Consider the following 26,737-nt stretch of genomic DNA (forward strand, 5'->3'; position numbering starts at 1 on the left):
TCTAGATTTGTCAGCATTCTTTATTTTTTTGGAAGTTTGTCAGCGTTCTTTGTATAATCTTCTAGATTTGTCAGCATTCTTAACCTTTTTGGAAGTTTGTCAGTGTTTTTTTTAGCAATCGTTTTAGAGGTTATAGCGGACATTTGGTAGAATGGTTGACTTGTTGCAAGACACTGTTGCCGCGTTCACTCTATTCTTCAACTGAAGTATATCATACTATCATACGTATAAACATTGATATACTACTAGTAATTTACAGTTGCAGTATGACCGAATATAACGCCAATGACTGGCCGTAAAACACAGTGAGTATGATGGTTGGACAGACTTTATTATAAAATTACGTTATAGTGCAAACCACTGACGATTCAGCAGACCATGAGATCATGTTGAAACTGTGGTTGGTGGAACCTTGATACAATATAACCAGTAAAAACGGGTAAACTTTCTATAGGCAAACCTATGTGAGACATACGGCATCTTTCTGCTGGATAACATATATTGATGATGCCTTGTTGTTCTCCCATGATAAACTTTATTAATGCTAAAATTGCGTTTTAGTTCTGACGTACTATTTAAATATACCAAACTGTTAATTCTGGCCTTTAGTGTAAATAGCACCTTTTTGCTTTACGCTTACGTTCTTGCATTAGTGTTGCTACGGAAATTGTGGGAACAAAAAAAAGGAAAGTCAACCTTTAATGCCTCGATCATGGTGTATTTTGATGTAAGTCAGTAGAATTTATTTCATAGATGTACATGGATAATATGCATTTTTTAAAGTCGGTTTATCAAGGCATAAAGAGAGTGAAAAACCATGTGGAAACTAACATAGCTAAATAACATTGAATAACATATTACTGAGGCATCATTAGAAAAAATATCTGTACTCTGTGGAGCTGTTTTACGAAGGAGAAGAGACTTTGTTTCATATACGTGCATTCACACATAAACAGCCTAACTGAAATGAAAAACAAGAACAGCAGTTATGAAGAAGGTTTATTGTTTTTTTTGTGTGTAGAATTAAGGTTGGATGAGATGTCCAGAAAACGTGGAGAATGACTGACCATAAAACACGTTACTGTCACTTTCAGCGATGTGCTCCACCCATACGTCCTGTCCGGCGGTCAGTTCCGCCGTTACCGACGTCCCCGCCATGGTCCATTTCGCACTGTCGCCTGTTCGAAGTTTGCCAATTGCTACCCCATCTAAACAAACGTTTATATATTTTATACATGCATTAAGATACAAAAATACATTTGTAGTATTAAAAAAAAAAAAAAAAAAAATTTATAAGCAGTTTTACAGATTGTATGATAATTGGTTGTGTTAGTTAACCTTGACCCTGCTAAATTTCTATAATGGACTGGTCCATCATTCAAGTTGGGCAATACCATTTATTATTTGAAGGGGTGTTCACTGATAATTTACTGACTGAATAGCGAACAATGGTCTGCACTGGTCGCAAAGGCAGAATCACTTGCCGCCAGCAGGCTAAGGGTTAAACAGAGCTGTTAAATACAATTACAGGTTAACTATCAAATACAGTTCCTGTAAGAATCAAATGCTATTTTTGTTCCTTTTTTTTACAGGCGTTTGTATTTCTAGCAAATCCGTGAATCGCTAGCGATTCTTGGATAGTATGAAATATGGTCCCAAACTTTTTGTTAGTATGTCATTAAACAAAACCATGTCAACAAGTTTTTCAGCTTCTGCGGATATGATAAGCCATCTATATGCCGTCATGTGGTTGTTTATTTACAATTCATAACTTAGGGATAGAGCTTGATTTACACTTGTTTATAGAAAGAAATACTGCAGATGTATTTGCAGATGATACACTGAGTTACAACTCTTTCTGCTTCACATGTGTCAATAGATACTGTCACCGTGTCACTGAACAATGATCTTGCCAATGTTAATAATTGATGTAAACTAAATCAAATATCTATCAATGTTGCCAAAACCAAATTAATGCATTAAATATTTAAGGCACAACATAAATCGTAAAGCTGTATATTTATCAGGCGAGGACATTACTATCAGTTCTCGCGAAAAATTACTTGGTGTTAACATTGACTGCACACTTACTTGGAATGTTCATATAGATCTTGCTCTTAAAAAATGCAGTTCCCTTTTGTACCTTTTGTCACGCATAAAACGCCCTCTCTGTTTAGAAATGCGAAAATGTTTTTATAACGCAAACATTTTACGTCATTTTGACTACTTTTGTGTAATTTGTGGAAATTGTGGTATTATCTTAGAAGATAAATTAAGTCGTTTTCAGGAGAGGCTTATAGAACTATTCTTAATAAAGATTTTGAATCTCCATCTCTTACATTGTTTTCAGAACATAATTGTATGACCTTTCCTGAACGTGTGAAATTTCAAAAAGCAGTTACAAGTGAATTTTGTATAAAAACATAATGACTACTCCTGGCAATTTGAAAGGTCCCATCTACATTTTAGTGTTAAATTTATATTCATAGAGCACTAAAGGTAGCATTCACAGACAATACTTTATTTGCTATTAAAATATGTGTAATTTTTCAGAAAAAAAACTTTACTGCACGTTTGGAATGGCCTCACCCCCCCCCCCCCCCCCAGTACATACAAAATACAACTTCAGTAAAAGAGTTTAAATTCTTATATTGACAATAGAGCAAATTTCCTAAAAGCTAGCATCTCCACAGATAATTACTTTACTTTGCTTATTGATAATTATGCTTTTTGTAACATGTTTTTTTGCAAATGTATGTATTGCTGAGGGCCTCATGGAAAATTGACTTGTTCAAATGTGTTGAAGTTCCCTCTATCATTATCATTACATAAACTATCATCATTATTATTATTATTGTTGTTGTTGTGTTGTTGTTGCTGTTGTTGTTGTTGTTTAAGTAATACTGGTGAAGCGTCTTGTTAAACCGAGGACAAAACGACATAAGACAAAACCGAACCAATCCGTTACAGAGTTAACAGATCATGCATGCTCCCAATTTAAACAGTAGGACAACATTAAGAAAACAATGTATACCTATATATTATTGGAGACGACCATGTATGGCAAAATTAATAAACTCGTGCAATGAAAATTTGTACGTAAGCTTGGAAAATTTGTTTTTAATGCCTTTCAAATCAGAAGAAAACATGTTTAGAAACTAATGTATATCTACATTATGCAAAGATAATTTAAAAAGTTACATGCAGTCACAGAATTTGAAATTGTGCTATATATTGTAATATTACTATGCGTAACTAGCTTTTAAGTTAACCCGCTCTTGCGCTTCACTTGAACTTTTATTATAGAGTATGGTTAATGTTGTGTTTTTTCCCCAATGAATATGCACTTATTAAATTTTACAATTATATTAAGATAATTGAACCTTAACGTTTATTATGACCTGTCAATGTTTCTGACTGTTTATTTACCATATATCGGTTTCTGACTGTTTATTCGTCAGACAATCAGTTATACAAAGTTGATATAGTCTATAACGATATGATGGTTATCATGTCATGGCATATTTATAATTTTATGTCTTGTCAGTAGAATAATATTTCACTATAATCATACTGGTAATGTAACCTATTACATGCAATGTTACACAGCATACTATTTTATTAAGTTACTTAAACAGTCGTATTCAAAACGTATATTACACGGGCTCCAAACGTCGTTCTTCTGTTTCGTTTCGACAAGATGAACGTTTGTTATATGGATTCAAGATCGAAGTAGTCTTGATCGTTGTCGTTTTTGACATACGCATTGTAATAGTTATTTGAATTACCTGAATAAGCATTTGGCAATAGTTTCATGTAAACACGGTATGCTACATAACACCAGCTGCTAATTAAGCTAATATGCCGTTTCTGTCATTCAGGAAATGTTGACAGGACAAAATGTAATACATAAATGTATATATAGTGATTTAGTACCGTACAACCTTCTCCGTTTAAATGTTTGTATCAATGATTCATCTGTCTCAGCCATTATATTGATTGTAAATCCTCACAGGCCTTTTGGCCTAATGAAATACTTGAAATAAACTTCTCATTAAATCACTGTTGATATCATTTATACAACCCACGTGAATAGCAGTTGTTAATTAGTAAGGTATGCACAGGTAATGCTATAAGTGTATATCACATAATTTATCGGAAATATTTGTCAGTTTCAGTGTAAGATTGAAATATCTTTCACGAGTGAACACAGACTGCAGAGATGCAATATTTTCACGAAAATGTAAGATATGGTGTTCATGAGTGAAAGAAATTAAAATTTTATCTCATATGTAAAACAAACCTGAAATTTTCTTTTTATTTCATGTTTTGATTAAATTTACCCATTTTATAGTTTCTTACCTATGAGAAATATATATATATAATATTTTTCACTGCAAAATAACAGATATATTTCACCCTATTATTTCGACAATTCACTGACAAACATGTAATAATGGTAATGTACATTATAGGGAAGATCAGATCTTGCCTTTTACTATTTCCACGCCTGTCCAGTGTCCAGGATTCATCAGCATAGAAACTGAGAATTCATACGTTCCTGTGACCGGTGCACGAAATTCACCGTGCCGACTGTCGTAACCGTTTCCTATGTTGGTGATTATCTGTAGAAATAAGAGACAGAGTATTTATTTTATCATACCATTAAATGAAACAGACATCTGCTTGACGGACTTTTGTTTTTAATTACATGCAGTATGCGCATTAGAAACTGAGTCGATGGAGAAATATCAATTAATTTGGAATATAAAAGAATTTGTTTTGCAAAAGGATATACAAAAATATGTTGCCCCGGGAGGTAAAATTTGCCACAGGATAAATGGACTGATTTAGTCTCTTTTTGTACATGAATTTATTGGGCTATATACGGCTTGGCTAATGTTTTGCCATTTAAACGTTTGCCCACCTCGTCCAATTATTTCAAATAAGACGCTAATCTGATATTCTCCGTACAACTCAGGAAGTATATTCCATGTTATTTTGTAACAGAGTACGTCTTTAATTTCGTAATTTTGCCATGTTTAACATCATACCGACGTAGTTATAGGCAATAAGGCGACTTTCAGCTTTTTGACGGCATTAGCATAATTTCTTCACAGGCGGGTACCTGGTGAGAAGCGCCGACCATAAGCCAGCTGGATGTCTTCCTAGCCTTCACAGGCGGGTACCTGGGGAGAAGCGCCGACCATAAGTCATCTGGATGTCTTCTTAGCCTTCACAGGCGGGTACCTGGGGAGAAGCGCCGACCATAAGCCAGCTGGATGTCTTCCTAGCCTTCACAGGCGGGAACTGGGGAGAAGCGCCGACCATAAGCCATCTGGATGTCTTCCTAGCCTTCACAGGCGGGTACCTGGGTAGAAGCGCCGACCAGAAGCCAGCTGGATGTCTTCCTAGCCTACAAGAATTCTACACCCTAAGCCAGGTTTAGAACACACAGTGGTAAGGGAAAAATGATTCGAAGTCAACGATCTTAACCATTCGGACATAGTGCCCCCACCTTCGAGTTCGTTCCGTATTGGTGCTAAGGGTTAAAGTCTGTAATACATTTTGTTACCATCCGATTCTCCTTTGGTTTTGGCTCATTGCTTTCCAAAGGATCTTCTATAATTTGATAACGATATTAACATTTAGCCTGCTAAATTTCTAAAATGGGCTGGTCCATCATTCAATTTGGGCAATACCATATATTATTCGAAGGGGTGTTCACTGAAAAATTATTAACTGAATAGCGAACAGTGCAGGTCATGATCAGACTTCACAGATATGCAGGCTGATTTTGGTCTGCACTGGTCGCAAAGGCAGAATCACTTGCCGCCAGCAGGCTAAGGGTTAACCAAGATTCGGTCTTACCTGATCGAAAGGAATCTGCTGGCGAACTCCTAAAGACGTTATGTCCTTTGTCATCGTAGCAGAAAATGCAACAGGTTGTGTATGCCATGGACATTGACATGTTACTGTGGAGAAAAAAAAATAACATTCTGTAATAGAGTTCATCAATTATTTTATGTATAAAAACTCTTGATATTAGAAATATTGGAGCGGGGAAAAGTAAAGCAGACTCGGTTTGATTGAGACTGGTCATGAGAGGCAATGGAACGTCCAACACCCTTGCGCACGCCCTCAAGCAATGGCTTTGGCGGAAAACTCATACATAAAAGCTCAACGATCCAAAAGGACAAGGAAATATAAAGTCCAAGTCAAGTAGACTTTTTCAGCCGCCTCACACACGGCAATTAAAGACTGCTGCTGTGATATTTTATATCTATAAGAAGATTATAAGAAGATTATACTGAACTTGGGCATCCCGGACAGACATAATATGTTGCCGCTGCAAATAGCATGGGATAAAAAACAGTACTGACGCTCTTACGCGGTTATTACATACTAAAATACGGCAAACCTGAAGACGTTTATACACAGTCCCCTAAGTGACTAAGTGACACTCTCAATACATGTACTTTGTTTGGTTTATAATGAAATCTTAATTCTTATTACCAGTGTATTTAGATAAAACTCTACACAAATGTAAAGACAAGGTGTCAGATAAGGACAGGCCACTATGGTATAACTTTTAAACGATCAATGGGCTTCTTATAAAACATAACAAAAATGTAAAGCATAACGAGATATATCGTTATAATTCCTCCTTTAACGAATTTATAAGAAAATATCGTTTTTTTACGAATTAATACGATCCGTTTATATTTCAGACGAAGAAAAGCGTTGAATTGACACATAATAAATAGAAAAAAAATATAGAGAAAAATACCATTATGTTTGAGAGCATTCAGCGTGTCTAGATCATTTCCAAGTTCCGTGAGGTCGTGTTCAAGTTTAGATCTGATTGCAGCCTCCTCTTGCAGTAACACCATCAGCGATTGTGTGATATCTGCCGGTACATCCTGAGCCAATAATAGCCGGGGTATTCCGTTTAAAAGAATCAAACACGCCCAGAAAGAGACCATTGTTGTATGGTATAGTGTGCAAACGTAATATTAGGACTTGTCGTCAATAAATCGTATGATAGTGCATATTGTGTACATGCTTGGTTATCATTGAAACGTTACAACATTTCTTATCTCTAGCATATGCCTGACTATTTAAGACCGAAAACACGTACATGTAATTAGAAATATGTAGTCTTAAGGATCTTAAATTACTGCAAATATAACAAAACATTTGTAAATGTAAGGCCTAGCGAAGGTTACTGCTGTCCTGATGCCATGTATCGACATCCAAGGCGATCACTTATTCGGTTAGTTTCAAGCTCACATGGTATGAGCTCAACACGATACATCCGCTCCCACATACTTCATCCCGCCTCCACTTGATCAGAGCGTGGAAATAACACTTTATCTCGGACACTCCAGTTGTGCACACATGTCAATGAATGTAAAATGTGTAAGGTATTGTCCTTCTTGTTCATTCGCGTCATTTAATATCAAAGCCTTGTATAGATATTTCTACTGAACTGAACACAAAATATACCTCTGTATTCAAATAATAACATCACGACAACAAGATGTGACAGTATGATACAACGATGCGACAGTACGATAACACGTTGCGACAGTATGATAACACGATGCGACAGTACGATTACACGATGCGACAGTATGATAACACGACGCGACAGTATGATAACACGACGCGACAGTACGATAACACCATTCGACAGTACGATAACACGATGCGACAGTACGATAAGAAGATGCGACAGTATGATAACACGATGCGACAACACGATGCGACAGTATGATAACACGATGCGACAACACTATGCGACAGTACGATAACACGATGCGACAGCACGATACGACAGTATGATGCAACATAATTACAACATGATTCTATACCACGACAGCACGACATTAATATCGCATTATCTCATAATACTATATCAAACTCCAAAACATTTTTACTTCCCCTTATCGGTACAATGTATAAATTGGGCTGAATTTCAGCCGAGTTACATTTTTCATTATTTTAATTTTGTTGTACAACTCCAGCAGTCTGTACCGTCCATAACTCCCAACATAGTGGAAAAATAAAAAATATTGAATGGAATGATGACTAGATGATAACTGCACTAAAGTCTTGTGGACCATCACAGAACACAAGAGCCGCACTCCCAAAACAGTATAATATTGAGACATCTCTACAGTACTACATTGAGAAAGATTAAAAAATCATGTGACTTAACATTTACAGACAAATGTGTAATAAAAAGGAAGACACTATTGAAATTTAGATAGTACAATTTTACAGAATTTTGCTAACTTGAATAATGTACTAACATTCTCAGAATTAAACAGTGCTTTCATTTTAGTAGTGTTAAGATTTTTAATAATATCAATAGGAATGAATTTATTTCTTTCTTTTCTAAAATAATGGCATTCAAAAATATAGTGATACGTATCCCCAAATTTGTTAATACTACATACTACATTGTTACCAATCTATAGGTCACATTTTCTACTTTATCACCATAAATCTTTGAAAATGCTTGTCTCTCAAACAATTACAGGTCAAATTCAAAATTGGGTTACCTGAGGTTAAAATCTAGGTCACTGGGTTAAATCATAGAAAAACATTGTTAACATTCTAGAAACCTCTTTTTAACTCATCTCATAAAACAATGACAAAATGTTTGCCCCTAAGAATTCTAGGTCAAGTTCAAAACTGGGTTACATAATGCTAAAAACTCGGTCACTAGGTTAATTAATAAGAAAAGCTTGTTTATAATATTGAAGCCACATTTTCTGTCTTATCTTCATAAAACTTTTTTCGGAATGTTTTTCTCTATGAAACATGTGTCAGTTTCAAAACTAGGTTACCCGAGGTCTTATTTTAAGTCCCTAGCTAGGTCAAATCATTAAAAAAGCTTGTTAAAGACTCGCCACAAAATAACTGTATTCTTTTGTATTTCCATGATGGTAATTATACATGCTTTGCATGAAGAAAATGAGAAATAACAAGTGTCTAGTTACAAATTGATAGTGACATATATAAGGTCAAGACAACGTGTTTAATGTCTGAATACATTATTAAACTAATCTAGTAGCATGCACAGTACTTTATGTATTAAGATGAGTTTAGACTACACTTTGTTTCTACAGTGTAAAATAGTTATTCTATATTTATAAAACTATACTGAAAAGAGAATGACTGAATAAGTTTGCAGATGAAGTTGTGAAAACATTCATTCAAGGAGGACCTAAATTGTCCACCTGTCATCTTGTAGAATAGCTGTATTAATTAATTTAATTAATGATTTGCACAACGTTCATTTAGGAGGAAAAAATAGCCCACTAGGTCGTGGTGGGTCTTTAACACTCTAGAGTCCACATTTTCTACCTGTGAAGTTCAGATGAACGACCAATAGTCATCACGGATTTTTTGTTTTTATTTATTGTGTGTACAAATTATGCACTTTTTTCTTATCATAATATGAGAAAACATGCAGGACCATATCTCTCTGTTGTATTTGTCAAAATCATGACCTTTTTTGTTATTTAAGATTTAAAGTGTCTTATGGCATACAGACACTAATTTTAAATAGAAAAATGGCGCGAAAAAAATGGTAGTCGCATAATGGCGGATACAAATAGTTCTCAGCTTTTTTGCTCTGTAGAGCTATTTTCCTTATTTTCTTTGCAATTTTTTTGCTAAAATCTCACGACAGATCTATGCTTGACATGTAGGTAGCATTTTCATAATGAAATAACAACATGACAAAATTTTTCATGGAAACCGAGATCATACACCACCAGTGTAATTTGGGGTCTTATTTTTAGCTGATTTTGCAGTTTGTGTGTTTGACTGAAATTATTTTTCTTGCATCAAACATGACCCCCACTTTTCTTTTGATTTTTATTTAGCATTGACAATACTCTTCAAGAAAATGTAGGTTACAGACATTTAAAATGGGTCCTGATGTGTGGTGCTGCGGCCATTGGAAATAGGTCAATTTTATATAGAATAAAGAACAACAACTATTTAGTGTGTTATAACCTTATCCATTGACATTGCCCTTGTAGTGGGAGGACATACAGTTCTTTTGGGTTGCATTTTCAAAATATTTGAATCTTAGTAGAACATGACCAGAATAATGGCGGACGAGTGATACTGTAAACTATCGATAAATTATATTTAAATCGAGACGTACCCTAAGCCCTCTTTACACAAGGGAAACAATCTGTTTATAGAGTGAAATTGTTGAGTGAACACCGTTTGTCAATCCTAATCCTGTCCATATTATATCGATGCAATGGAAAAGTAAGCTACCTGTGTTACCGCCTATACATGATAACGCAAGCATGCATCTGACAGTCCTGAAATTGATTTCTTTGATTTTCTCGTATTTCTAGATATTTTTCCCATACTTTGACGCATGTATATTGGAAGCAGAGACTGTTCCCTGTCCACATATTTTACCTCTTTCAAAAAATCGTCTTTTTGTTGAAAAATTTCATCACAAAATATGCCAAACTTTCCCACAGGGCATTAAAGCCCTGCTCCGCGGCTATTCAAATTCTATTGTGTATGCAACCCAGGATTACAATAGGTAACAGTTAACGGCCACGCGCCACACTTTAGCACGCAAAACCACAGGTATTTTATATAGAATTCTATATAAAAAAGACTCTATTTTGACAGGCGTCACTGTTCATAGTCAGGATTTTCATGCTTTTTCAGTGACAATTTAAGGTTAAATGGTAGGACTGGAGCAGGTCTTTAACTGATTTGATCTTTGCAGTTTTCTTTTCAGACTGCTAATCCTTGTATTAATTATACATGATTTTTTCATGCCTTGTGGTAAAACGTGCATGGTTTGTATGAGGAACTAGGTGAACAGTCACCTAAACCAATCTGATCACCTCGGCCTTTATGCTACGTCATTGAAAAATACACTAGGACCTGTGCTGTAAAGAACAGCAGAAGACTTTGTATGTACAAATGCATACTTAATTGGAAAATTTTAGTTATAAGTTCCAAAGTAACACCAAGTTGTTAACTTATGTAGATAAGAGGAACTTACACATTATCAGCTCCTTGTTCAAATGAAGTTACTTTTGTTGCACTGGTATTCAGGAAACATGCAGGAATCCCCTTCTCACAAAGTGATGTAACCTGGTCCTGCATAAGTGAATTCAGTGGTGATATAATTATCACCACAAGCGGCTTATCCGCTTTCAGTGGTTTTTGAAGCAGCCAAGGGAGCACCTAAAACAATAAATGTAATGATTAAAAAAATTCTGGTGTTACTTTTTGTTCATCATCAATCATCATCTATACTGTAAACTAGGCATACTGTTAATTTACTGTTTGAAAATGTCAATAGTGACTGAGAAAAAAAACAACAAGCAAGTTAGCTTTAAAGAAGTGCCATTTCTTTGGGGTCTTGTTTTGGGTACGTTTTGACCTGCACCCTCCTCGTCCTGGAACAAAACTGTTTCTGTCTTGCAGCTTATTTGTTACACACAATCTTTAAGCAAATTATGAATGTTGGGAGCTGTAGTGAGGGGAGGGGTATTATTGGGGATGGGATATACAGATATTCAGATTATCAATCCCTAGGTTCATGGTTCAAATCCCAGACTGGCACTTCATATTCATGATGAATGTCTTTCAAAAAATATGAGTACAGTACCAGTTTCATCCAGAACATAGGTATTTTCATATACCTTGGCCTTACTCTTTCGCCTAATAATGATGGTCCCTGAATATTCCACTATTTTGACCACATGTATCCTGCTGTTTAGTTAAAATGATAGGATATTTCGGGACTGTCGCTGTCCTGTAGATGGATGACAACTATAGAATATGAGATCATAAAATAAATCATTCAGATAAGCCAAGTGAGTAAGCCTACTTGCTGTTCTGCAAAATGAGCAAGTTATTGTAAAGATTCATCATATGTGTTTAGGGACTTCATTTTGGGTTTATTTCGAATTTATACCTCCAAGACCTGTTACTATTACTCCTGGTAATACTGATTCTGAGGAAGTAGGAAATACTTCATAGAAAGGTGAGATTTTTGTCACGGAATAGGACTTGAATAAAAATGTGTAGGCCGCCGGGTAGCTCTGATCGTAGAGCATTGGTACGGTATTCCAAGGCCTCGGGTTCGAGTCCCGATCAGGCTGCAAATTTTACTCGCCCTGTGACTATTTGTGTCTGTGTGTGTGTGGTGGGGGATATTTGGCACTTTAATGTTCTCTCTGGAAATATCAAAGTTCTTTTCCAAAAGTATTTACTCCATTACTTTGTTTCGGTTGTTTGGGCAACATATTTATAAAGGTTATAGAAAATCTATATAGGTTCTCCCAATAATTAAAAATATTTACTTAGGTAAACTAACAGTCTACTATCGAATTCATTTTGCCAATTTATCAATGTTTTACAAGAGAATACCTGAAAAATCACGCTTTTTCCTGACCCTGTTGGCAAAACAGCCAATGTATCTCTTAGATTATAGAGGCTTTCCATTGCCTCAAGTTGTTTATCACTGAATTCAAAGGCTATTTTCAGACTTTTCTTAGCATACTCAATACTTTTCTGGAACGAGTCCGCCATCTTGTTTGTTTATGTTTTTAACATGTGCGTTGATAATATTAAATGATAATTAACCGACAAATATATTTGACATTTCTTTAATAATATGACTCATAATGAACGTAGCACTAAGAAAACCTATATAAAAGCATCAAAATAGCATTTTTCTTGACGGATACATTATTTGTTACTTTCACGCGAACGAAGACGGACATTTAACTCAGGCGAATAGCGTTGGTGTATTCTAGAGCTATACACGAGGTGTATTTACCGGAGTATACGGAAATGCCCGATGTTGCACGATTGTCACCTAAACCTACAATAAAGTCTTAGCGGAGTTGTCTCCATTTTCTCAAAATATTTTACCCGGGATGATTTTTTAGCACAAATAACTCTTTTTCAGAAAATATTTATATTTCAGCTTTGTACTGGCGTTAACACATTCAAATAGATGCTTCTAAGTTTTATTTCGTCATGCCCATTGAATGATTTATACTATATAATTCTTTGTTTAGCGAAAATAAACGCATTACAAAGTTTCCGTAATTTTTAAACCGTATGGAAAGATACAAGTTTTACATATTTTATTTTTAAATTCAAATGTACACATATTTTTGTACCCTACATGTCGTTGTTATAAAACAGTCTTCAGTTTTCTTTACTTGTATCATACTTGTGAGTTATCTTCACCTGTCTTGGCCCCAATTTCACGAAAACACTTAAGGCCTAATTACTTAGTTAAGTCTGTTATTTTAAAATCTTGCTATTGTTTAGGTTATTGTTATTCAATGATGATTTTTTCTGTAACAGTATATTTATAGCTAAATTATACTATGGTTAGTAGTATTTGTCTCAGTCGCACAAATACGATAATTGAGCCGCGCCATGAGAAAACCAACATAGTGCTTGCACGTCCAGCATGGATCCAGACCAGCCTGCGCATCCGCACAGTCTGGTTTGGATCCATGCTGTTCGCTTTCAAAGCCTATTGCAGTTAGAAAAACCGTTAGCGAACAGCATGGATCCTGACTAGCCTGCGCGGACTGCGCGGATGCGCAGGCTGGTCTGGATGCATGCTGGTCGCAAATGCACTGTGTTGGTTTTCTCATGGTGCGGCTCATATTTCTTTTTAAAACACGATATAACGAACTAAAGTATTTGCGTAAGTATATTTCTAATTTTTATACTTTTTTTTTTTTGTAAAATTAAGAACTGTTATGTTTTGATCTATGAAATAGTCATACACGGTTCTGATATAATAGTAGATGAAAAAGTCAACATTAATGACGCATATGAAGGACAAAAATAAGCATCTGAAATAACAGTTAAGCAATTTTTCCGTGAAACTGGGACAGGAATGATCATAAATATATTGACAACTTAGGCATTTAAAGCTAATTGCAAATTTTAAATCTGTCAATAAACCATGTAGCAAGATACATTATCAGTCATACATATTTGAATAAAACATGATGTTTCGTCGGAAAAATCGAAATGTAATTGTATTTATTAGGATGAAAAATATTCATAAATTTACTCATTTTTTTCCAGAATTTCTCGGAAATTCTGTGACATTTAAATTTATGTATATTTGCCATTTGCATGAAATATTAAACCCACTTTCAAATACAATTAATTACATGTATTCCCAAGGCTAACGTCAGTTTTTGAAACAGTGGCAACTTAAAGATCGCTCAGATATTTTATGACGGTATGTAATCAAAATCATTTGATGTTTTGAATATCATTTCATGAACTGAGCATTATAGTTTAAATAATTTATAATTATAGTGTAATTTAAACTGTATCCAAATATTATTATAAAAGTTCTGATATCGATTGTGTATTATGATAGGTGTAAATAATTTATGTATCCAGCGGACAAAACGAATATTAATCACGATTTTTTCAGGGAAACTTGTTTCTAACAGTCGGTAAAATTTACTTCGTCATTTAGAGAATCGTATTAAAATGTTCAATGTTAAGGTAGTAGACGCGTACGCGACAATCGGCATTTTCCGTTCATTTACGTATTCTCCGTATAAGATTTCGACATTCTCCGGTTATTGTGAAAAATAGTTTTCTGTTATAGCCGAAGGATGCCGAAATCGCATGTGGAGTATACGTAATGATTCCTCGTTTGATGGAAAACAAACTGTGTTTTCTTGGCTTTGTTGACTGTCTGTCCGTTTGTTCACATTGAGCTTGTCCTTGCTTAATGAGAAGATTTCAAGGAAACTTCACAGGAGGGATTGGTTTAAAGTCTATTTGTGTATCTATCTGACCATTCCTGCTGGGGATATTTTGCGGACTTCTGGCTCTATAATGGTCTTTTTTTTTAAATTAGAAATATCTAGACTACTCTTTCTATACCATAGGTGATATTTAAATGAATTTTTGAGTTATAGCCTTTTAATTCTAATACAAAAAATCTGCAGATTCATAATTTACTTCCACATTGTATATCTTAAAATACATTGCTTTATCAAAATAAAATGCATGTAGAGACATGCGTTTTATTCCTAAACAAAACATCTAGTTTCACTTCGAAAATATTCGTATTTACTTTTATCTTTAATGATAGTAACATTGAATCATTTTATCTGCTCCTTATTTGGTACCGTACATAGGGTCACGTTCTACGAAACTGATAAATTTGCAGACGGTCATTTAGTTTGGCATACCTTTTCAAATGAAATAAAGGAATTATTTGTTCTTCTCCTAGGCCAAAAAGGATAATTTAAAGGAATACACGTGTAAAATTTTCCTCTATTTTAGTTTTATCTAAAGCAAAGCATTGTTACTTGAATGGATGACTTATGCGAGCGATTTTCATGCTTTTGCTAACTTGGTATACCACGGCCTGTAAATACTTGCTCTCTCTCATTTTTGAGACGAGTTGAAAAAAGAGCCAATGATACTTCCGAGGCGTCGTTAATGACCGTAACTATACAAAAATGTCAACAAAGACAGGGTGAATTGGCAACAAATTTAAGACTTTATTTTAAAACAAATGGGCGAAGTAGTTCCATTATACTTTGTAAGTTATACAGGTCGATTTGAAGAGCGAACGCATTTTTTTTATGTGAAGACTTTTGAAAGTTGGCACGTTGGACCGGTTCAAACCGAAAGTAGACATCTGTCTATAAACTTGGCTCTAATTTACACAAATTAAAGATTTAAAAATTTACATATTGATCTTTTTGAAAAGAATGTCTTATAATTGTATAAACCACGTGACTTATTAACAGGTTTCACATACATGTTCATTTTTGACCAAGAGAAGGAGACGGCGCTGCAGAGGAGGCACCAAGAACCAGAGGCGGAACCAATGCCCTTTTGATTTTTAGGTGTTTATATATAATACTTTTAAGTTATCAACAAGTTATCCGTGTTCCTTAATCTTAATGAAACATATTTACGACTGTTTTCTCAATTATAACGTGACTATAAATCACACTGAAACATAGTTGCATAGATCTATATTTTAGTGTAAAGGGATTTTCTCATTCGATAACAATTTTCATGGTCAATGAATTTTGGAATTAAACCGAGTTGTGTAAAATCTCTATGGCAATCGATAGGATTACAGGCTTTATGTACTTTTATAAATTCTTTTTATTTTCAATTTCAATCGTGTTGTGAGTTTAGTCTTTTTAATGAAAATCTTATAGACTGACAAGTAAATACAGTACCCTAGTTTGAATGAAGAAATATGAAAAGAGATGACTAAAAATTACGGCTAAAAGTTAGTATTCCACATGTTCTAAATTTGGAGATATGTATCCACTGACAAGATCTGGGATATAGGTCTCACATTGTCCGTCGTTCTATTGCAAAAGTCATTTATATTAAGTAGTCATTTTAGGCCCGGCCTTCGTAATAAGTGATTATTTTTACGGATATCTCGCTCATTGTTAACAAAATCGCATTTGCATAATAAAAAAGTAATTGTCCCTTATATGAATAATATGACCGTCTTGTTGATACCAGTGTCATGCTGTAAAGGCTTAAGGGGACGCATACTTTGAAATTAGAAAAAAGTGGGTGGGGTATGATAAAATTTACCTGCAAAAAAGTACAAGGCTTTGGTACATGAAATGGATACTGTTTCAACTGTTATAAGTACATAAAGGATTGCTCACTAAAATAAAAATGAGAAAACTGAAACAAGAAAGTTATTGATGAATTACATAAGACTTATTGTGTACATTCAAAGTCAACAATTAAGACTTTTTGGTGCGAAAATAATAGTGCTTCACCTTGTCCAAACATTTATCAATGTCCTACAGATTCTAATTTAAAGAAAGAATGTGAAATATGGTCACTGTCTTGCTTTTCATTTCGCATATGTAAGCTAAAACACATTATTTAGTTTGTTTACAAAGTAGTGCATAAGAAAAGATACGGTGGTCAAGGAATGTCACATTCCAAAACTAAAAGAGTATATTCCTCTTAATACATTAAACATTTATCCTTACAGAAGTCTAGTGGCTTACAATAAGGGCCTAGAAATGTTGCCATTATTAATTTTTAACTTGGTATTCATGAACTACAATGCACTTAAATATCAAAACACATTCAACAAACTTTTGAAAATGTATTGTCTTAAAAATCCCTAAAATAAGGTATGAAATTTGGTTGAGAGGTCCAATCAATGTGTATATGTGCAAAAGTAACATTCTAATCTTGTTCACAAAAGTTACTAATACACAGCAGGCATGTCAATGATCAAAACTGGACGAATATACAGTTATCCTCACTTTAATGTCATTTATAATTTGTCCTTGAATTCTCCACCATACTTTTCATAATTCTGTTTGCACGAGTTGCACGAGAATGCTGTCATTCACGTAAAAAAACGGGGTCAAATAAGTTGTAAATGCAATATCATCTAAACGTAATTAATGGATTATGCAGTTCAAGATAAACTTTATCTCATAACGTAACGAACATGTATAATGTTGTAACAACAACTTTACTTACACTGATTTAAGTAGCAGTCGGTTTATAAGTGACTTTATTGATTCATTTTGTGTTTTGTTATTGTTGTCAAAAAGTATAACGGAAGTGCCTCACAACTGAAGCGGAAACCAGTTTGATGCGCAAAGTAGTCCACTGTAAGTAATATTATTTGACAAATGTCCACAGAAATTAATAATTTTCTAATATTAAAGACGAATATCTGAATAGGATTCATTATTTGATAAGAAATTATAATCATCGACATGTTTTTTTTAAAAATCGTACACGTGCTGACACCTAAGTTGTCTCCCGTTGTTTATTAGAGTTACCTTTCGTCCGGCGCAGTAATACATTTGCAGAGAATCGCCGAGAAGTCGTGGGAAAATTAAAAACCATGTAAACAAACTAAAATTAACCACCTTTTCAAGATGAATTTCAAGTGATCGACATTATGCATTTAACCCGCCTGACCTGTGTTACTAAGCATCTTAGATATCTGTTCTAAGGTATTCATTGTGTAGAATGTCATGTTATGCCCTTGCAATGCTAATCCCACTCTGATTTTTTTGTTTACATTTTTTATCAATGAGAAATATGGCGTCCATCCCGAGATGAACAGACGTGGCGTTAAATTTTTACATGTTTAAGCAAACCTGGTGTGTTAGAAAGAAAATCTCATCCCTTCAACATTATTTGGAACACTGTTATTGTAAAAAACCTGTATTTTCCTTATACAAAAGCTTAATATTTTGTGTTGAATGTACTTTCACAAAGACCTCTGTTTTCCTATTACATTCATAGTACCACATCCTTATCCACAAAATACTGAATATTACAGGTGTCCATCAGTATTATATCAGTTTAGGAATATGTTTTTTATTTTCCCACCATCGATTTCTTGAATATGCACCCCTTCCGCATTTCTGTATGAACTGTGAATGTAGCAATATGCGTCCCCTTAAGCTCATATTACATACAACTGTTATTATTATACCTCTCTTTTGTCTACAATGATAAAATCCCATTACCCAAGAAAGAGATATTTTGACTATCAAAAACATTTTCAACTTTTTTGACACGTGACCAAGCGAAAGTGACTGTCAGGTCATGTGACCGCGCTGATATTTTGAATGTCATATAAGGGCAATTAACTGCTTCAATTTTTTAGCCAAATGATTGTCTCTCTTGTACACATATAGTAGTGACGTCACTATTCAATGTGTACACAGGCGATTAACGCGCTAAAGATGAAACTGTTAAATAAAATGAATTAAAAACATTTTTAAACATTTTTATATACTAAATTTTGTTCGGTATAATAAAATAAATATCATATGACAGCGTGTTTGACATTGATATTGTCAACCCTCGAAACAGAATGTCACCACTCGGCTTTCGCCTCGGGTGACATTCTGCCCTCGGGTTGACAATATCAATGTCAAAAACGCTGCCATATGATAATTATATAGTATTAACTGAAGAATGCATTTAGCTTATCAAATCAGGATCTACGCTTTAACACAGCAGTTATAGCCCATGAAATAATAAAAAATGCATTTTTTTTTTGTCATAGCTCATGAATCTCCGTGATGTATTTCAGCAGGGAATACCATTTCATTTAACAACTGAACAATGAGTTATTACAGAATAGCAGCTAACGATATCTAAACATTAATATAAACTTATTATGACTTTTGTATAAAAAAAATCATGGCTACAGCGCGACAGACAAACGGACACGGACAAAGACAAAACTTTATCCTTTCTATTTGAATGGGGAATAAATAATTATCTGGGACACATGACATTTCAATTTGATTGTTATCTTTAGAACATGAGGATAATAATTTTTAGCCACAGTATAAGTAATTCTTTATCAAAACTAGGCTATTTATAAGTCCATCAATAGACTTTAGCAAATTTAGTTTAAACGCAACAAATAATATTGAAAATGAAAGAGTACTTTCAAGCTTGTTATCATATTAATTGCAACAAAGGTTACACTATTCAGTTCCATTTCAAAGTTCATTGGCCGTGAAAACTCTCCTTGAGTGGGCAATTCTCCTCACATTAACACCCTGAAATCAAATTACATTAGCTCCAGCTCTAGTGCTTAGCCCCGCCTATTAGTCAAAACTGAACATAAGCGGATGAAACCCGCCAAATTTCACATAGGTTTAACAGTAAGAAGACCTTTTTTGTTAACAAGATATTACGATGACCCTGATACTTCTAATATATGTAGATTGGGGCAAAATATGTAGACAGATGTCCACTTTCAGTTTGAACCGGTCCTATTTCCCAACTTCCAAAAGTCCCTACCTCAAGAAATGCTTTCGCACTGCAAATTGATTTTCATACATAGCAAGTATAATCATTTCTGAGTGGCACTACATTGTCCGAGTTTTTAAAATCAAATCTTTAATTTGTTACAGAAAGTAAAACATCAACACAACGTCTTTCTTTGTTTACATATCTCATATAGATCCAGTCGTTAGCGCCGTCTCGGAAGCCATTTTTTCAACTCACCTCCAACAATGAGAGGGAGCCAGTGTTTACTTACTGTTATATCGTGCATGATCATTTAGACCGAATAGAAATGTTGTAATCCTTATTAGTCTCGCTTATCCAAATCGCAGACTCCTTGGAAAGGCCTTAAATTTGTTTTCTATTTTTAGCTCATTTAATTCTTTGTTTGAAGAAAAATCAACGATGAGTTATTGTCATCAATTGATCGGCGTCGACATCGGCGTAGGCGTTGCCTGGTTAAGTTTTATGTTTAGGTCAGCTTTTCTCCTAAACTATCAAAGTTATTACTTTGAAACTTGCAACACTTGTTTACCATCAATAGGTGACTAGGTAACTAAATCCTCATTTTTGCAAGAATTATTGTGCCTTTTGGACTTAGAAAATCAGATTTCTTGTTAAAGTTTTGTATTTATGTCAGTTTTTCTCCTAGACTATCAGAACTATTGCTTTTAAATTTGCTTTAAAAGAGCAAGAAAGGTTACTCCATCCTGCTTTTTGCAAGAATAATGGCCCAATTTGGACTTCGAAAATATCAGATTTCTTGGTTAAGTTTTATGTCTAGGTTTTGGTTAAGTTTTATATTTGGGTCAGCTTTTCTCCTAAACTATCAAAGCTATTGCTTTGAAGCTTGCAACCTTTGTTTGCCATCAATAGGTCACTATTTAGAAAGGTAACTACGTTCTCATTTTTGCAAGAATTATGGCGCCTTTTGGACTTGGAAAATCAGATTTCTTGTTTAAGTTTTGTGTTTAGGTCAGCTTTTCTCCTACACTATCAAAACTATTGCTTTAAAAGAGCAAGAAAAGTAAATCCATCCTGCTTTTTGCAAGAATAATGGCCCCTCTTGGACTTAGAAAATATCAGAATTCTTGGTTAAGTTTTATGTTTAGGTCTTGTTGAAGTTGTATGTTTGGGTCAGCTTTTCTCCTATCGAAGTTATTGTTTCGAAGCTTGCAACACTTGTTTACCATCAATAGGTGACTATAATAAAAGGTAACTACATCCTCATTTGTGCAAGAATTATGGCGGCCTTTGGACTTAGAAAATCAGATTTCTTGTTTAAGTTTTGTATTTAGGTCAGTTTTTCTCCTAAACTATCAAAACTATTGCTTTAAAGGTTGCAACAGTTGTTTACCATTAAAAGCTGGCTCTGTACAGCAAGAAACATAACTCCATCCTGCTTTTTGCAAGAATTATGGCCCCTTTTGGACTTTTGGTTAAGTTTTATGTTTACGCCAGCTTTTCTCCTAAACTATCAAAGCTATTGCTTGCTCTGACTTCAGACAAGTTGTTGAGTTCTTTGGTGTTCTTTGTACCTTAGATTTACTTTAATTTTATGTTTTCCTTTATTCATCTGTTATTTTTGCACTAATGTTAGAGCCTTTCTCAGCGGGGATTTTATTTACATTGTGTTGTCTAACTTGTTGAAGATAGGGTAAGTGCGAAGTTGGCATGCCCTAAACGCGTTTAAACCCCCAGTTTCCTTTATATAGGTTACTGACCGTTCCAAGGCGGTGCCCCTATTTTCAACTGTTGTTCTGTCTGTCTTGTATTGTCTGTTGCGTATATTTTCTTGTTTGTTGTAAGCGTTTTTTCCTCCTTCTCATTCCTCCTATTGCCCCTCCTTTCCCTTAGATTTACGCTACTTTGGCGTCCCCTCCCACTTTACTTTGCGTAAGTTTTCGAGGCTCCCCTTTGTTTTGGCAGCCGGAATCCTAAGACGATACACGATTGTTTTTTTGTTTTCTTTCTACTTGTGTTGGTGCGTTTGTATGCTTGTGAGTCTATAACGGTGCCCTACTGTTTCCTTAAGTGTTGCTTGTTCGTTTTTCTATGTTATTCAGTTAGTCGTAGTTGTATGTTTATCTTTGGAACACGAGTGTCTACGCTATCGTGGTGTACGTTGTAGTGTGACTGTTATTAAGGAACGAGGCATTCCCTTTGTATATTCGTCCTTGTTCATCTTTCCCCTTCGGGTTCCCCACCCCGCGCGGCCCAATTTTGCCCCTACCATTTCCTTCTTCATCTATATTTAGCATAAATTAATATGTACTTGTTGGATGTTTGAAGCAACCCGTCTGAAATATTTTTCCATTACAGCTTATTTTTGTTGTGGGCCTATTATGCAAATGCGTGGCTCTGTGGCTGTGTTTTTGGTGCTCTGTGCTTCTGAGAAATCTACCCTTACCTCTTATCTTTTGAAACTTGCAACACTTGTTTACCATCAATAGGTGACTATATAGAAAGGTAACTACATCCTCATTTTTGCAAGAATTATGGCGCCTTTTGGACTTAGAAAGTCAGATTTCTTGTTTAAGTTTTGTATTTAGGTCAGTTTTTCTCCTAAACTATCAGAACTATTGCTTTAAAAGTTACACAGTTGTTTACCATTTAAAGCTGCTCTGTATAGCAAGAAATCTAACTCCATCCTGCTTTTTGCAAGAATTATGGCTCCTTTCGGACTTAGAAAATATCAGATTTCTTGGTTAAGTTTTGCGTTTAGGTAAACTTTTTTCCTTAACGGTCAAAGCTATTGTTTTAAAACTTTGAGCAGTTATTCGCCACTGAAAGCTGACTCTGCACAGCAAAAACCGTATTTGCAAGAATAATGGCCCCTTTTGGACTTAGAAAATCATGGGTATGACAATCTATTTTACAGGGACAAAAAATAATTCAGATGAACGTCTGCACCCGCAAGACGGTGCTATTGTTATAAGTCACTTTACGTAGGAAAATCCTACAATAATTGAACCAATGTCAACAAATGTTTCCTTTGTTAGCTTACGAAGTGCTCAAGTGTGAGCTATTGTGGTCAGTGGTTGTCCGTCGTCCATCGCCAACATTTTCCAATAAACAACATCTTCTCCTAAACCATCAGGCAAATTTTGATGAAACTATTCAGGGATGTTCCTTGGATGGTTAATTTCAAAAAAAGATTTGGACCACCTGTGTATTGTTTGATGCAGATTTCAGTACTCGTCTTGAATACATGTAGTCTTAATTGTGACCTACTGACCTACTTCATTGTTTTTGAAGTTACAGCAAAGAAATTTGGACCACATGTATAATGTTTTATACAGATTTCAATGCTCGTCTCAAATAATCTAAAGCGTTACCTACTTTCTTGTTTATGAAGTTACAGTTTAGAAATTTGTACCACCTGCATAATTTTTGATACAGATTTCAATTATCGTCTTGAAAAGTCTTAATTTTGACCTACTGACCTACTTTCGTTTTTGAAGTTACAACATAGAAATTTGGACCACATGTATAACTTTTAGTACACTTTAATATTCTTAACCCTGACCTACTGACCTACTTCCTTGTTTTTGAAGCTACAGCAAAGAGACTTGGACCACTTGTATATTTATTAACAAATTTCAGTAGTAATCTTGAATAATCTGTACCATGACCTACTCACCTAGTTTGTTTGTTTTTGAAGCTTTAGGAAAGAAATTTGTTCAATCAATCAATTAATCTCGGCTAGGTGAGCGATAAAGGGCTATCATGGCCCTCTTGTTTCATTTCAAATAAATAGAAAACTCAAATTATACTGTAAACACGATATGCTAATAATATTATTTAAATGAATCCAGAGAAAATCCCATATTTTTATATAACATTAAAGTATAAAGCGAAATCATTTAAAAGAGTCACCTGGTTTTCCTGTTTGATTATTGTATCATACGATTTGTCACATTTTTTACGACTTTATTAAAATAATATCTGGTTGCGAATATTCATCTGTTTACTGCATAAAGTCCCCAAACCTTTGTCAATTTTAAGTGCAATGCTGCTGTTCAGCTACTCAGTAGTGCTTGCAGTAACTGGTGTGGTAGCTCTCTCGGAAGAAGATGTCCTACGGCGTTTTAGCGCAATAGAAGATAGTGAAAGGTATGTTATGTTATGTAATAGAAAGAGCATTGAAACTCAAGGGTAAACGATTTGTACGAGGGGGCATAAAAATCGTTTACCCGAGAGTTTTAATGTTCTTTCTGTTTTGTATCATAGCCATCCATACATGGTAGTTGTAGGCGTTCCACATTGCCATATACAGCAGTTCAAGTGAGTACTTAAAATCCTTGCTTTACAAATGTGTAAAGCCCATGTAAAATAAACCCATGCGAGAGCAGAAAATCAATAAAATACACTTCGCTGTCTACTGTTCCAGACACGCTGGCATACTCTCCTATCCAACAGTGCGGTAACTAGCGTGCGGGTATTAAATACCTGCACACTTTTAGTTATCGCACCCTGTACTCAGTGTATACGATTTACCTGCACCAAATTTGTGAAGAAAAAACATCGAGCTATGATACAAGTTATGTTATGGTATTTTTTTCCGGTTGCACAATATAGAAATGACCTTTATTAAAATAAGAACTAATGTCGAAACATGGTGGGAAATCATCACACATATACATAACATAATTCACGAGAACGGTTTAGGAGCGAATGTGATATCATACAAGGACATAAGGCACACCCAATATGTTTATACCGATGATAGTAAAAGGATTAGACCACCTAGATTAATGTGAAATATTTGTACAACAGTTTTTGAAAGAAATACAAATATGTTTAGTTACAATTGTTACAATTTCACCTTTTTGTTTGGGGTGGGGGGGGGGGGGGACATGTCTAATGTATCTAATGTTTGTGTGTACCATTCACTTACTTGTCAGTACATAAAACTAACATCTGTTGATGTTCAATTGACATACTTTTCTGTTTCTGAAACATATCTTTTTATGTACATATCCATACACGCATACATATTGAAGTATGATTTCGTTTTAGGGGCTGTGGTCTTTTGAACATTACTTTACCTCAATCCTTTTTGTCCTTGGTTCATTATTTGTTGAAATTATTGTGCATGCACTTGTGAACGCTTTTAAAGTTTAGCAAGGGACAAGAAATAATGCTATTCCTTTTTTAAAGGCGGCACGAAGTTGAAATATATGCTTTGAAATCAGAGATGAAAAGTCAACGCGAAGTTATAGAGAAACAAGAACAGAAGATACAGTCAATGCAGAGAGAGATCGATACACTGAAATCTGAAGACAAAGATTGCTCCACAACAGACAAATTACACGACAGAATAAGACACGCACCTTCGCCTGAAAGTATCACACGTGAAGAAGAGATCGGAAGCAGAAAACAGAGAAAGTATGCTCTTCCAAGAAGCAGAATGGTCAAGAAAACTGGTAAATATTGTACTTGATTGAGAAAATAAATCAATGAAAATATTTATGTGACATAACAGAGACAAACCTTATTATCATATCCTTGATAAATAAATACACATAAATCATGAACAATTCCGAATAACTTGATCTCATAGGCATCTAAATTTTAAAGGTCTTAAGTTTTCATACAGCGGTCGGGACGTTATAGTGCGGATGGAAGTAAATTCCGAGTATACATATGTAAATTATACTGAAACAAACTATAAAAACAGTGTTCCATTTTTAAAAAAGCACGCAATTGAATCTTAAACTAAAACCAACTACATTCGGCAAAACTGTTAAAAACTCGGAAACGAAGTTTTGAAGTGTAAACACTTTCGGTCAAGTCTTTTTAACTTTTTCGTTTATGTGAATTTAAGTTATTCTGGGAGAAAACCGTTCTCAAGAATCGAGTTATACACTTTTACAGATTTTTAAAGCTTTCTCTTATTTTGCAAAAGGGCCAAAATGACAAACGTTAGAACGGTAGATCCTCCGAGTCAGATTAAAGCATGACCTAGACAACTCCATTGGTTTTTCGGAACATGTGGTTCCGCGTGAGCCGGTCTGTACACGAGCTATCACGAAAATATATTTATATATGTTATATTAGACTGTGGTACACGGGAAATTTAGAAATTAGCAAAGTGATGAAATAGCTTGTTTGTCAAATTAAATCTGTACGTCCCAAAGACATAGTGTAGGTCATAATGCGACATTCCAGATTTAAATCTGATGCCTAATATATCGGCTGATACGTGTATAGAAACATCTATTTGTCGCAAGCGAGCTGGATAAATTCACACCATGAATTCCCTCAGGTGGTTTCCATCCAACAGTGCTCTGTGAGGGTCGCCCGCGTGTGTTTGTGTGTGAGGGTCGGGGAGGTGGGGGAGGTGGGGGAGTGGGGCAAGTATTCAAAAGTCGGCACTTTAAGCTCTCTGCCATGACGGCACAAACAATGTATGAATCTGCGAACGGGGCAATGTACGAATATGGTTCATAAATATACATAACTTCCTTGTGTTCAGTATAAACTAAACTAGTCTTGACTTTTTTGAGAAAGGTACATTATGCGAAAATAAATTACACGTGTCGCAAGGATTGCCAAGAAATTCATACTCCTTATGTGTTAAAGATTCTTTATATAATATGTGTGTGTGATTTTCTGATATCAACTTTCTATATATGCAGTTACGGAAGGAGTTGCGTTTACAGTTTACTTGGACCATGCTGTTGACTTTGGACAAGATCAGACAATCAAATTCAACAAGATCAGAATTGATTACAATCTAACAATATTGAAACCGACATGTTGTTGATTTTTATGATAAAGAAATGTAGAATGTTTTAATAACCTTCTTGCAACAATAGGGATGTCGCCACTAAAACCTAACATTCCGATATTTTTATGAATATCTGATATAGTAATTACT

General features: G+C 34.8%; 3 protein-coding genes across 4 annotated transcripts; 1 reads left to right on the forward strand and 2 right to left on the reverse strand.

The window, feature by feature from the left end:
* Window positions 1-982: 982 nt before the first annotated feature.
* On the reverse strand, window positions 983-7,068 carry LOC123529142 (complement C1q-like protein 4). The gene is made up of 4 exons (XM_045309360.2): window positions 6,791-7,068; window positions 5,872-5,975; window positions 4,493-4,625; window positions 983-1,208 (listed from the first exon to the last, which is right to left on the reverse strand). Exons 1-4 carry the CDS (start codon window positions 6,984-6,986, stop codon window positions 1,024-1,026), a joined length of 618 nt encoding a protein of 205 aa, XP_045165295.2. The 5' UTR covers window positions 6,987-7,068; the 3' UTR covers window positions 983-1,023.
* A 3,990-nt stretch (window positions 7,069-11,058) lies between these two features.
* Window positions 11,059-12,600, reverse strand: LOC123531137 (uncharacterized). The gene is made up of 2 exons (XM_053521003.1): window positions 12,439-12,600; window positions 11,059-11,247 (listed from the first exon to the last, which is right to left on the reverse strand). The coding sequence occupies exons 1-2, from the start codon at window positions 12,598-12,600 to the stop codon at window positions 11,059-11,061; spliced, it is 351 nt and encodes a 116-aa protein (XP_053376978.1).
* Window positions 12,601-15,238: 2,638 nt separating this feature from the next.
* On the forward strand, window positions 15,239-26,697 carry LOC123529526 (uncharacterized). Of its 2 annotated transcripts, none has more exons than XM_053522435.1 (4): window positions 15,239-15,335; window positions 23,860-23,967; window positions 25,015-25,280; window positions 26,496-26,690. In XM_053522435.1, exons 2-4 carry the CDS (start codon window positions 23,864-23,866, stop codon window positions 26,621-26,623), a joined length of 498 nt encoding a protein of 165 aa, XP_053378410.1. In that variant the 5' UTR covers window positions 15,239-15,335; window positions 23,860-23,863; the 3' UTR covers window positions 26,624-26,690. The 2 variants fall into 2 exon arrangements, with proteins under 2 accessions (XP_053378410.1, XP_053378411.1); XM_053522436.1 differs by lacking the exon at window positions 15,239-15,335 and adding an exon at window positions 21,688-22,320 and having other exon boundaries at window positions 26,496-26,697.
* Window positions 26,698-26,737: the final 40 nt, after the last annotated feature.

Source organism: Mercenaria mercenaria, chromosome 13 (assembly GCF_021730395.1).
Source record: "Mercenaria mercenaria strain notata chromosome 13, MADL_Memer_1, whole genome shotgun sequence".
NCBI lineage: Eukaryota > Metazoa > Mollusca > Bivalvia > Venerida > Veneridae > Mercenaria > Mercenaria mercenaria.

Coding starts and splice junctions, on each gene's coding strand:
- LOC123529142 (XM_045309360.2), bottom strand. CDS start 6,986: ATGGTCTCTTTCTGGGCGTGTTTGATTCTTTTAAACGGAATACCCCGG. Junction 5,976..6,790: donor GAATGCTCTCAAACATAATG/GTATTTTTCTCT, acceptor TTTTCTCCACAG/TAACATGTCAATGTCCATGG. Junction 1,209..4,492: donor AGGCGTGGAAATAGTAAAAG/GCAAGATCTGAT, acceptor ACGTTTGTTTAG/ATGGGGTAGCAATTGGCAAA.
- LOC123531137 (XM_053521003.1), bottom strand. CDS start 12,600: ATGGCGGACTCGTTCCAGAAAAGTATTGAGTATGCTAAGAAAAGTCTG. Junction 11,248..12,438: donor GAAAAAGCGTGATTTTTCAG/GTATTCTCTTGT, acceptor TTATTGTTTTAG/GTGCTCCCTTGGCTGCTTCA.
- LOC123529526 (XM_053522435.1), top strand. CDS start 23,864: ATGCTGCTGTTCAGCTACTCAGTAGTGCTTGCAGTAACTGGTGTGGTA. Junction 23,968..25,014: donor GCAATAGAAGATAGTGAAAG/GTATGTTATGTT, acceptor CCTTTTTTAAAG/GCGGCACGAAGTTGAAATAT. Junction 25,281..26,495: donor CAGAATGGTCAAGAAAACTG/GTAAATATTGTA, acceptor CTATATATGCAG/TTACGGAAGGAGTTGCGTTT.